Consider the following 13,817-nt stretch of genomic DNA (forward strand, 5'->3'; position numbering starts at 1 on the left):
ATGCCGACTTGCCACAATCTTTTTTGTCAAAGGGTTATAGCATCTATACCCTTTTTGCTCCTCTAAATATCCAACAATAACACATTATTCAGCTTTTGGATCAAGCTTACTTCTTACTTCAGTAGGTACATGGACATAGGCAAGGCATCCAAACACTTTTAAGCCTCCTAAACTAGGTTTCCTTCCATAGAAACATTCTTCAGGAGTTACTTCATGTACTCCATATGTTATACATCTATTTAGAATAAAGTTTGTTGTGTTTACAACTTTTGCCCAGTAATACAATGGCATATTTTTTTTAGTCATCATGGCTCTTGCTATGTTCACCAGAGTTCTATTTTTTCTCTCAGCAACTCCATTTTGCTGTGGAGCATACTTACATGTAAATTGTCTCCTTATTCCTTGATTACATAGAAAATTAGAAAATTCATTTGAGAAGTATTCTCGTCCTCCATCAGATCTTAAACATTTTATTCTAGTCCTAGCCTGCTTTTCTACCATGCATTTAAACTTACAAAAGCAATCAAATACTTCACTTTTTTCTTTCATGAAGTAAACCCATGTTTTCCTTGAGCAATCATCAATAAAGGTTACATAGAACCTGCATCCACCAATTGAGACATTTTTTGTTGGTCCTCATACATCTGTATGTACCAAATCCAACAAATTTTTGCTTACATATCTTTCATGAGGGAAAGGTAACCCGTTTTGCTTTCCATATTGGCATGCTTCACATATTTTGCTCATCTCACAGTCTTTCAACTTGGGCAGTCCAACCACTATATTTTTCCTCAACATATTTTTCAATGTTTGCATACTTATGTGACCGATTCTTTTATGCCACATTTCCGCATTTGAGATTACACTCATTCCTTCTGCAAACATGGTTGTAATCTTTTTAGGCATATCCACATCTAACGCAAACATTCTTCCTTGACGTTTTCCTTTTGCAATCAGTTTTCCCTGTTTCTCTATAAAGCACCCACTTTGCTTAAACTTAACTCGCATTCCTTGCTCTACTATCTATCCAACAGAAATCAGAGTTTTTGCAAGGTTTGGTACATGTATCACATTCAGCATATACTTTGTTTTCCCTTTTTCTTCCCACAATGGGATATCTCCAACATGCTCGATTGTGTGAGTAGTATTATCACCTGTCTATACATAACCAGGAATCTCTGGTTCTCTTAGACTTTCAAACCAACTTGCATGTCTAGTCATATGGTTAGATGCCCCAGAATCTACATACCACATATAATCTTCATTGCATCTTTGTGAACATTCAGCCATTGTTGTTGTTTCATGTTGCATCACAAATGCACAATCTTTATCACTGTCTTCACTAGTTGAAGCATAATTATTTTGTTGTCTCTTCCCTCTTTTTTCATCATTTTGCTTTTTATAGCATTCAGCCTGTGTATGGCCTGGTTTTCTACAATACCAACAACCATCATCATTCAAATAAGTTTGCTTACCTCTTCCTCGGCCTCTTCCAGCACTATTGTAGAGGGCTTGCCCCTCAATCTCAGAGATTCCTTTGTTTACATCATCCATCTTATTTCTTTCTTCCACTACAAGCATTGAAACTAGATCTGGAAAATTTGGGATGTTATCCCTTGTGAGAATAGATGTTTTGAACCTTTTATATTGAGGTCCTAAGCCTCTTAAGCATATTTCCACCTTATCATCATCTTCTACCTTCACATTACTAGAAGCAAGTGACTCACATATGCTCTTTATTTTCAGAGCATACTCATTAACTGACATCTTACCTTTTTCCAAGGTATTTAGCTCAGTCTTCAACTCAAGTTTTCTAGCCTTTGTGTTTACTGCAAACAGTTTTACCAAACTGTCCCAAGCTTCTTTTGGAAGTAGAGCATCTTGTATGTGTCCAAGCATCAAATCTGAGATGCTAAGTGACAACCAATGCAATACTTTCCTTGCTCCTTGATTCCATTCCTTAAATGCTTTAATCTATGTAGCAGTTGCATTTTCCTGAGGGATCACTGGAGCCTCTTCTAGGTCTCCTTCAATGTAGTCCCAGTATCCTTTTCCCATCAAGAAATTTGTTATTCTAAATTTCCACGCAAGGAAATTGTTTTTATCCAACTTTTCTGCGACTATTTGGCTTCCATTCTCAGCAGCCATTCTCTCTTTTAATTAGGGCTTTTGCTACGATTAACTTCACAGACAACTCTCTGATTCAGATCAGCAACCAGAACCAAGCTTCTCATATTTGTACTGCTCTAATCTTCTTTACGAGCAACTCTACTCTTATACCATGTTACGAAGGTGCTCCGGCTCTTATTTGTGCGCATCAGATCGTGATGGGTTGGATCGTTTAATGTGCTCAAGACAGAAAAGGAAGGGGGAAGGAGACTTACCTCTGTAGCAAAACCAAAAGCTTCTTCTATTTCATTACACACAGAGCTCAACTCGCTCTCGTCAGTTTTTTGTTCTTCTCTACTCTCACTACTCTTCTATATCTCACTCTCTTACTTTTTACCTAAGTTATAAGTGACTTACATATGCAGCTAATTAGTTGTGACTAGCTAAATAGTTGATTCATCTTTATGTCCACTAGTAGCTAATTTTCTAATAGCTACTATAGAATATCTCACTTACCAATATACATCACATACCTTTGTTGAGCTTGTTTCTCAACACAGTCGATCGTGAGTCTATCATCTGTCTCCAATAGGAGACCTAACTTTTCCCAATCAAGTGGGTCGACCGACTTGATAAATAGCAGGACCTTGCTCGTATCGAGCACGGTTCGGCTGAATGTTGAAAGGCGCGCAAATCACTTCTCAAACTTCTGGAGAAGCACCAATGACCCACTCCCTAAAGTCCCTCTTCGACAACCGGAGCAAGTTGTCGCAACCTTATTTTTCGAGGAGTCGTCCCCTTGAACTCTAACCAAGTCTGACAGTCGTTTTCGACTTCGAGCACTTCCATGTGGATGCTTGGGGTTACAACCCGTGGGAATGTAGACAGTTATCTATCCTTTGGGATGTCTCTCATTAGCATTTCGGCCTTGTAGGCCTCTAGGTAGTTTGTTACATCCTTTCCATTAAATCATCCTATCGTGCCAACTATCATCTCTATGGCCTGTCGAGACCACTCGCACTCTCCCAAGCATTCACCGTCATTGCTTCTGCTAGTTCACTTCCCCTCATTTTAGATTCATTTGCTGCCCCTTTCACGTCGGGTTCACAAAGATGTTATGGTAATCCACAGGTATGTGTCGAAACAGGCGGGATCACCGGGGTCTCAGACTAAGTAGTCGGTAAGAGGAAACGAGAGAGAGTGAAAATGAATATCCAGAATGTTTCCAGATAGCTTTGCCGAAACACAGGTAAGGACACGTGACCGATCCGGAGATGTCCACCGGATGCCGGATGGTTAGCACACGGGCTTAGATGCGTATATTGTTCCCGACTAGATACCAAATACCAGATGAAGAGCATGCATGCTCAGACACTCGGGTATACACGAAGGTAAAAGGGGAACAAAGATGAGAATGTAATAGAAATTAGGAAACGGATAGGAAAAAGAGAAGACCAAATGCAGCAAGACAAATCGATTAACTAACAAAGAAAGAAAGATACAACCAGACTCGGTTGGTGATAGAGCTTCGAGCCCTTGACACACACACCTTGCAAACACCAGCAAGCCTCTGATTGGGAGCACTCGGGCTTCTAGACCGAATAGAAGCCTCGCAGCACAACATTAGAGACGGGAACAAGAAGCGAACTATTGATTCTGAAATCCGGCAAAACTTCCTCCTCCCCACGATCGATCCCTTACAAGAGTTTAAACCTCCCCTTTTGATAGAAATAGTGCTCGGCCACAACCAAGCTTCAAACACACAATGGAAGAAACAAACAAACAAGAACCAGGTAGATTTATACACTTACATCGAAATGAGATGACATAGGATATTAACGTGGAAAACCTCGGAGGAGCTAAAACCATAGGAGTTCTCTAACTCCGAACAGAATTACTATAGAGAGGAAGGGTACAATGGGAGACTCAGAGGCAACGACCTCGAGCTCTATCTTCGCCAACTAGCAGTTACAACAGAAAATGCTTTCTATTTCTTTCTCTCTTTCTGTCTCTATACAACAAATCGATAACTCATACTCAACCATTTGCCCTAGTTATATTTATACTTATATAACTTACGGGCTATTTACAAAAGTTGTCTCAATGGCCCATAAGAAACATATTTACATATTGGATCCAGTCGGACCCCTTCTAGGTCCATCCAATCCGGTTTCCGGATATCCTTCCAGACACTCCGATCCGATTCATTCTTCTCTGACTTCTCCGATCCCCACCCAGAGGGATTGGTATCTCAACACTTTTTTATAGCCAAAAGGGAGGTCGTAACATCGTGCTTAATGACAACGTTTTTTGTCAGCGATTCTCCCTCGATTCTCTCTCACATCATATCCTATTATTCCTGTCTTTGTATGGGGCATTATAGTACCCATCAACTACTCTACCTAGTACTTATAAATACTCTACCTATATTTACATTTCTTTGTACATTAGTCCTTGTTCTTGTGCATACTTGCATATCCTCATTCACGCGCATCCAACGAAGTTTCTCCTTGTGGCCGGAATTCCCCACAATAACGTGTGAGCATTCAAGTACTCTGTCGCTTTATACATTTTCATTGACAAATAGGAGATAGTGTTGCGGTAGATGAGGTCGAAGTGAATATAAAATATAAGAAAGGACAAGCATGTGGTTAGTCCCCTACCCAAACATAGTTTGCAATTGATGAAAGAAGTAGCGGCAGATCCATACCTTAGAAACCCAAGAGGAATAAGACACATGATCGCCAAAAAAACACGAAGATGAGGGAAGCTCCAAGTTGGTGGGGGTGGATTCCTACTTCCTGAAGAGGAGTCGAAACTTTGAGAAATGCTGGAATGACTCTAAGAGTGTAAACTCTAGGTTTGATTTTAATGTTTTACGTTTTAATTTAAACCTTAATTTTTTACTAACCTTTTTTTCGATAAACTAACCTTTTTTAACAAAACAATAACCACTTTTTTTCCAAAAAAACCCACTTTTAAAATAAAAAAAATGTTTTCTTAATACTTAATAGTAAAAACATTAACACGATATTTATTTTTTTCATTATCTTTGTGAGGTAGTTATGCTAATTTGTGTATCTTTGTGTTATAGTAATGACATCTATAACGATGTAACATTATATAGAGCTTTTTACTTTTAAAATTTGTATATCAAATGACATGTTAGTTTTTGTAATCTTATGGCATATGATATACATCTTTAAAAAATGCCCGTCAAAAAACTTTGATACTAACCCATCAAATTTAGGCCCTGATCCTCATAATCATGATTTTCCTTGAGCCTCTCACATAAACGGCATGTGCTTTAGCTACTCATTTATTATGATTTATTATCTTCTGTTTACTTTATTTATTCATTAATATATAAAGACAAAGGTTGTAACATATAACCATAGAATATAACATTCCCATTATTTTATTTTCTTTCCAAAAAAAATATTCCCATTATTTTGCTCAAACATTCAGTTTCATACATTCGCAAAGGAATGCGTATGTTATGAAAACATACTTATGATTTTTTTGACATTTTTATTTTTATTTTCTCAAATTTTTACCTTAAAAAAAGTTTTACCTTAGAGTAAATAATAAATATAAAAGTATGGTATTTACCAGGCTCAAGTGATCGAAACATTCTCGAATGCGAATACACATATGGTATGCATGGTTCATACTATGCTTATAGCTATAAAGATAACCTTTCCAACAAGAGGTATAATCACCTTCAAATGTAGGTAAAGAAATTGGCATATTAGGCTAACAATACTTTTAATGAGAATTTATAACAAACACCTTTCCTATCTAATTGTGAATGTATCTGCATAGTAGCTGATTTTGACAACTTTAAAACTTCACATACATTTAACATCAAACCTTATTCATGCTTGATAGTGCTCAACAACATTAGGGCAGTATAAGAAATTCATGACAGATATGGACTACAAGAAATGTTACCCATTTTTTGCATGTAATCGTGTGATGATTTGTGGGTTGGGTGTTACTTTGGGGGATTCCATTTAGGTGAACACATTTTCCCACAATGTCTTCTTCGCTTTAGAGGAGATGTCATAAACTCATGATTTGTAATTTTTCCCCTGTATGATTTCATGTGTTCATAAGCTTTTGAAATGCACTCTCGGGCATTGCTATCGATAATTTAAAGACAAATCATTTGGCTTTAGATGCCTATGACAATAATATTAATTGTGAATCCCCTCTGACAACTAACCAACTTTAATGTGTACACATTTGAAATTAATTTTATATGTGCCTGATTAAAGAATCCACTAAATCTGTCTAACAATCCAATTTATACAGCTACATAATCTATCGAATTCAAGCGCCAGATCTGATTCCTTAAATTGTCAATTTCGTTCATATAACGAATTCTCTCTCGCATTTATCATTAGACATACATTATTGGTGGGATGTTCTGCGCTCACATTTTTGGAAAAAGAAGTACAAATTTGAAACATGTGGGTTTTAAGGTGGGGTATGTGACACTTTGTATTTATATATGTATGGCTGCATTTGGACTGTATCATTCATTCATTACATTGAATAAAGCGTTGATGGGTTAGACCTTAGGATGTGGCCACAATTGGAAGTAGTTAGGATGTGCCCTTAGCTATGGACATATTTGGAAGAGCAATGGTCTCCATTAGAGACATCATGAATAGTTGAAAGGGTAAAAGAGAGAGAGATTGGCATAATGTAGTATGTATATATATATTGTTGAGTGTTGTTGATTTCATAACATGTACATTGGATATTCTAATCCTCTTTTGCCCCACAAAACCTATTTTTATTATTAACTTGTCAATCTCCAAATTAGATCCAAAATCTCTTATCATTCTTCCCTAAGTTTGACAAATAATGTTTCCTATTGATTAATATATTCAATATATTCAAGCATTTCGATGTTTAGCAGGGTTTATATCCAAACCCTTGGAACAACAAGCTGCCAACATGTAATCTCCAATTACTGATGATAACAAAACCCACACGTAATTAGCAATGTCGAAATTTGCGGATTCAATCCAATAGCCATTAGGGAATTAATCTACCCTCACCCATCAAGCACCGATCACATATTATTATTTTATCACATTGCATCCACTTGTAAAGATTAGTGGAGCTCCCTTGTCACTTCAACTCACTCTTACCATCTATCTCATCTTTATTGGTCGTACAATGATGCCACGTCTCATGGCACATCATATATTAATCTTAGATCTTAACGAAACAAACACAAAATGTTGGCAATGAATGGAAGTCTACATCTTGCTTGTTGACATCTAAGAATTTGCGCATTATTTGTTGGAATATTGAAGAAATTTGCACATTCTTCATCTTTTTTTCTATTTGAACTTTGGATTTGTGTGCAATGACTTAAGGTACGCATTTACCTATGTCTACTTCTTCTCCAAGGTGTTTGTCTTATTCATAAAATAGTTACAATATTCCCTTTGATTTATTTTTTCTATCCTAGAGTTTCGTGATGTTCATGAACATGCAACTAATCATAGTAGGCTTGTTTTGTGGCAATGACATAACTTTTGTGAGTTCCCCGTTGTAGAGGACTCCACCTACAATCATTGACATTCAAATTTCTATCCGCACATTTTCCACCTCAATCCTTACAAGTATTGAACCTATACACATATCTCCCTTGGGCCATCATCTACACTTTTTATTGCAATCTCCACTAATAAGATCCTCTAGCATCAGATATCAAGGATACCAGCCCCACACTTGTGTAACATCATATGATGTGATTGGGCTCTCGAGTTATGATAGCATTACAACACATGGCCTTTAATAAATAATGAGCAAGCTCTATTGAGCTAGTTCTTTTCTATAATTGGAACAAAAATGTAGGAGACTCCCTCTTTCGTAAACATGTATTGCCAAACCTATTCAATGTTTCAAGACTTTGTCTTTACAGGTAAGCATCGTGCCAATTGTGGCATTAAAGGTAGTCAGTTGGGCAAGATGACATCGTTTTCATGCATGAAATAGCACACTTTTCGATAGTACCTTATAATCGGAACAAAATATGGACTCAACTTATATATATATATATATATAACTAGTCAAAAAAGCAATGTTATCAATTTGGTTCCTCTCGATGAGGGGTTTTACACACAAAGTTACTACAAAGTTAATACAATTACTTCGGTAAATAATTATGGAGGTTGAACTTAATTTTTACACTAAGATAGAAATACAACAAATATGTATGTGTACACGGAACATGCAAGATCCCATAATATTGCTATGGAAATCTCATCTTAATGTACACGGAACCTATTAATAATATGAGAAATGCAACATGGATATTTTGCGGGAGAAACACCATGACTATTTTGCAAGTAAGAGGGGCGAAAGACTCTAGAACAACCAACAATGAAGACAAACCACCTAGACACATTAGGACACAATACTTATATATCGAGATTCGAGATGTTTCGATCTTGTGATGATACAATATGTATATCATAATCTCGTGTGGACGATGCTGCAATAAATTTTATTTTATTTTTGTGCTCCGCTAATTAACTTCTTTGCCAGCATTCAATGATGGTTAAAATGATCGCCCATTTAGAAAAACCAATGGTACCGAGGATGTTTTCTTAACAACTAAACAATACCGATGACGGACACTAGGGACACTAGCCGATCCTTTTAATCACGGTGGCGACAACGTTTGAGCAACGCCCCCTCAATAGTGACGCCAGGCCCGAACGCGACGGCGATACCCCATTCGCACTCGCCTTGCACGTCCGCGGGTGAGTCCTTCCGCCTCAACTCGTCCAGCACGAAGAGCACCGTGGATGCCGAGATGTTCCCGTAGTGTTTCAAGATGTGCCGGCTCGCCCCGAGCTTCTCGGGCACGAGGTCCAACGCCTCCTGGACCGAGTTGAGGATTGCGGGCCCGCCCGAGTGGACCGCCCAGAAGACGTCGTTGAAGCCGGGCTTCTCGGGCGCATTATCGAGGGCCGTGCGGCAGAAGTCGCCCACGTACTTGGACACCAACGAGGGGAGCGTGCGGTCGAGGTAGAATTGGAGACCGTCGAGCTTGAGCTTGCCTTCGATGATCTTGTCCGAGTCCGGTGCGAGGACCTCTCCGACCCAGTGGATCTCGAACAAGGGCCGCTCGATGGATGGGCCGGGCCGGGGCCCGGGTACTGGTAGTGCGCCCACGATGACTCCCGAGGCTCCGTCCCCGAAGAGGGCCGTGCCGACCAGGTCATATGGGAACCTCTCGTCGGGCGCGCGGAACGTGGGCGCGGCGAGCTCCGAGCAGCATATGAGGATGCGGGCTTCCGGATTGTTCTCGGCCAGGTCTTTGGCCACGCGGAGCGCCGTCACGCCCGCATAGCACCCCAGCATGTAGAGCATGACCCGCCTCACATCGGGCCGGAGGCCGAGTGACTTGGTGAGCATGACATCGGCCCCCGGGATGGCCACCCCCGTGAGGGTGGCCACCACCAGGTGGGTAATCTCCGAGGCTGGACGCCCCCACTCCTTGATCGCCTCCACCGCCGCCTCATGTGCCAGCTTCGGAACCTCCCTCGCGAAGATCGAGTTCCTCTGCTCCATGCTCGGCTCGCCCGGCGTGTAGAACTCCGTGTGCTCCTTCAAGAACTCGTCGGTCAGTATCGAATACCGGTTCTGTATTCCTGACCGATCGCCTGGTTTTGTTTCATCACACCAAGTTCCATATTTAAGTAAAGTATCATGTTTTACATACATATATGTGTATGTACTAAACGACAACTCAACAATCATTCATTGGATTCTAACGATTTCATTAATTTTCCAAGATCCTTGGATTTTTGGTACCACTTCTATCTATTAAATGGATTATATATTACTTTAACTTGGAATGAATATGACTTATAAAATCGATTCAATCCGTTTAAACCGTCCGATTTGGATTAGTGAATCGAATTCACGGAGAGACGGATTAATCCCTTAAATAGCATCGATTCATGAAAGCATCTGAGGATTATTTCCCTTAAGAACGAATCGGAATAGGCACGAAGATTTTAAATAAAAGAAAAAGAAAAAGACCCAAAAACGAAGTCAACATAAGAAAATAAAAAATAAAATCATATCAATCCAAGATTAGATTAGATTTACTGACATATGCGTTTCATTTTCTTCTTGAGCTCTTCCATATGGCCACAGTTGGTGATATTGAAGTACCAATCGGTATAAGTGGTTTGGTCGATTTGATTGGGAGGGGTGGCGCGACCCATGGCGAGGATGGCCGCCCGGGGTTTCGTGTCCGAGGAGCCAAAGCCATGATCGGCGGCGGTAATAGAAGAGGAATTATTAATACCACCGATATCTTGGGTGAGGCGCGGGGACGGGGGCTCCACCCACTGCAAGGTGTCGGGGGCCGAGGCGGCCGTAGGCCTCGGGGAAGGCAGCTCGATCCACGTGGCACACGTGCCATTTCCGGAAGGCGCCAGCTCCTCCTGCACCCACTCGCGCCGGCCTTGCGCCGCAAGATCGATTTCTAGAAACATCCTGGCGGCCTTCGATCTTTTCGATTGATTTGATGTAATGAATGGGGGGGGGGGGATTTTTTTGGATGGAATCTGGAATTCTTAATGGTAATCACCAAATTAGAGAAGTGGTTTGTTTGATCTAAACACCCGAGAGAAGTGATGGAGATGCAGGTGCAAGAGCAGACTAGAATATCTATCTATCTATATATATATATATATATAAAAGAAGAGGGGGAAGTGAAGAGAGGACTGACTAGTCATGAGGTTTAACTAGACTCGTCCTCATCTTCGGAGGGGACCTGTCAACCCTCCGTCATCTCTAACGGAGGCCTTAACGGTTCTCGCCATCCTCGTGGCATGGACCCTCCCGGGAGAAAAGAAAAAGACATGGGCCATTTCCAAAAGCAAATACGCAACTCACCTCAAGGCTCACATACATAGCCTATAGGATATGCAATTGGAACCCCCGACCCACACCCCTCACACTCTAACACCATGTGCTCGAAATCGAACGTTCTGAACTTGATCAAAGGTTAGATGGATAAGAAAGAATCATTCTTTTGTTGTTGTATCTTGGACATGATGAATGGTGAGAGACGCGCATCGACCATTGGACCTTTTACATTTGATCAAAGGTTATATACACTAGAAATCATTCTTTTGTTGTCGCATCTTGGACATGATGAATGGTGAGAAGCGCATTCATCATCAAATCTTGGATGCTATCAAAGGCTAGATAGAAGAAGCATCTTGCAAGCCTTTAGCTCATTTGGTTTGATCAAATGCTTGACATGTATTTTCGTTGTTGGTTCTTTGGGGTTTCAGCAAGAGGATTTGACACTTTCTGGCCTATCAGGTCATTAGCATTGAGCTCAAGTCGATATTCTCATCATGTGAAATTTTAGGTATTACATCGAGACTTGTTGTCTCTATTCCTCTCTTTATATTTCTATATGTGGATGTCGTCATCGTGGTTTACACTGTATATTGATGTTTCCTCTCTTTATGGGTGTTGTCTTCACGGTTTATGTTGTTGCACCAAATGCCATAAAGCATATGAATGGTGTTTGATCTTGGGAATATGTGGGCTTAGATTCTTCCCCATAGAGTCATATTCAATCACATGTGGAAATTATAGAGCTCTCTATATTTCTATCTCCCATCTATCATTAGCAAATTTACCATGCTACCTCATCTGCAATTCGTATTCACTCCATAATGAAAGTGGATATGCCATGTTTCATGGATCCACAATCTCATATGCCCATCAAACATCGTTGAAGGTCCACAGTGAGAGTACAACATACCATTATCATCCATTATGTGAGTAAATATGCCACTTTCCACGAATGAGTAACCATGTGCAAATTACAACATAACTTCATTGTGATGGTCAGTACACATGGCCAATTGTTGAACCATAAATCTCATGTGATTGTATACTACACATTGCGATAGTACACAGGCTACTTTGCATGGATCAATGATTGGCCATGTTTAAACTATATCATAACTTTATGTTAAGTACTTGCTATCTACTTATGTCTCTACTCTCCAAGGCATTCACGCCCAAGCAACAAGCTAGCATAATGAAAAAGTGACAAGAAAGAAAGCAACCAAAAGAAATAGGACCCAATGACAACTTAGTAAGGGCCACCAATGACAATATAGTCACTTATAATTCTTTTGTAGTTTTTATTTTTTGTAGAGAAGCATGATCTTAAGTGTGCAATACCCGCTCTCTCTCTCACACACACATATACATTTGGTGAATGTATGTTTGAATATGATTAACACCACTACAAAACAGGGTGTTCATGATGCAAAAACACATTGGTAATTACATCACTTTCATATTGTCATTGTGCGATGCAATTAGTGACATGGTCCTAGAGAATTGCACAATGATGCAACCTCGTCGCATACTCATGTTATTTACATGTCCCACAATAACCTGACAAAAAAAAGGTTAACTTATTTATTTAATGAAACTTTTAAATTTTACTTTATTTGCATGTGTGTATGTTTGTTGGTTGTGCAATTGCAACAATAATATGTGTGTATATGCACAATTTTGGGTCTTGTACAGTTGAGCTCATCTTCATTTGATCAGTTTATGTACGTTTATGTTTGTTGATAATAGTGGTGGTGGCGATGCTTGAGAACATTGGAAGTATTGGAAGATACTTTTAATGGTGACAAAGGGAGCATATATGTTCTTCAATGGAAATGCTTTCAATCACTTTTACATTGGTCCTAATTGTGTTGATCTTTGCTAACTATGTCATATAGACCTTGTGTGTTGCCAAACAATCCAACTTGTATATACATACACAAAACGAATGAATCATGATTTATGAAAATTACCAAATGGTCACAAAAAATGTTCTTTATGTAAGATTTCACATCCTTAAAGCAATGTATTTAGAAATACATACTTGGATGCATAAATTGTTATTTTGCTTCAAGTTGAAGATCTTCCCATTGCCTAATAGACCTTCCATACTAAATATTCAATCTATAGAAATAGAAGACATCATCCCAAGAATGCATGGCATAGTCCAACATTGTTGTTAAAGTTCACACTCTCATTTTTGAACTGAGGAGTATATTGTTGGTGCTAACATCGACACACATATGGAGAAGTGCAATTGAAGAGAGCAATATGCCCTGATCAGTAAAGGAATCACATGACCACTAATGAACCTACTCATACATATGGTCAAGTTCATATTGAGCTTTGTTGTTTGCAAAGCAAATAACAAGGCCACCTAAAAGGTCTATAGTTTTATTAACTCTCATACATGTGGTGACTTCCATATGGAGCTTTGCTACCAACTCTCATACATGTGGTGACTTCCATATGGAGCTTTGCTACCAATGACATGTGTATATAACTAAATAAGGAAAAGCAAAGTATATAAAAAGCTACACTTCAAGGATCTACTCTTTTTATTAATGCAAATGCACAGACACAATTTTATTACCTTAATTATTGATTGAACAAGTGAAGCTTTCTTTGCATTATCTTGGAACTTGTTAATAAATGCCTGAAATATATAAAGCATGTGTATGAATCTTAATTTCCATATAAACTATGACATATTCCAAGCCAATGAATAGTAATTTGCTTCAATGTATACCTACATACGCGTTGTTGTCCTCTCATTTGCTTTAGTGGCCCTT

At 39.2% G+C, this 13,817-nt stretch overlaps 1 protein-coding gene across 1 annotated transcript; it reads right to left on the minus strand.

Annotated features, from left to right (window-relative positions):
* Nucleotides 1-8,363: 8,363 nt before the first annotated feature.
* On the minus strand, nucleotides 8,364-10,664 carry LOC147847509 (chalcone synthase-like). The gene is made up of 2 exons (XM_087339097.1): nucleotides 10,262-10,664; nucleotides 8,364-9,806 (listed from the first exon to the last, which is right to left on the minus strand). The coding sequence occupies exons 1-2, from the start codon at nucleotides 10,647-10,649 to the stop codon at nucleotides 8,797-8,799; spliced, it is 1,398 nt and encodes a 465-aa protein (XP_087195223.1). The 5' UTR covers nucleotides 10,650-10,664; the 3' UTR covers nucleotides 8,364-8,796.
* Nucleotides 10,665-13,817: the final 3,153 nt, after the last annotated feature.

The sequence above is a fragment of the Azolla caroliniana genome, unplaced genomic scaffold (genome assembly GCF_043228905.1).
Source record: "Azolla caroliniana isolate FFs.n. ecotype wild unplaced genomic scaffold, voAzoCaro1.0.p SCAF_925, whole genome shotgun sequence".
Taxonomy (NCBI): domain Eukaryota; kingdom Viridiplantae; phylum Streptophyta; class Polypodiopsida; order Salviniales; family Salviniaceae; genus Azolla; species Azolla caroliniana.

Bases quoted from the DNA above. Each gene is read 5' to 3' on its own strand.
- LOC147847509 (XM_087339097.1), bottom strand. From the start codon at position 10,649: ATGTTTCTAGAAATCGATCTTGCGGCGCAAGGCCGGCGCGAGTGGGTG. The intron at 9,807-10,261 runs GTCAGTAAATCT...AAACAAAACCAG, and splicing joins GAAGAAAATGAAACGCATAT to GCGATCGGTCAGGAATACAG.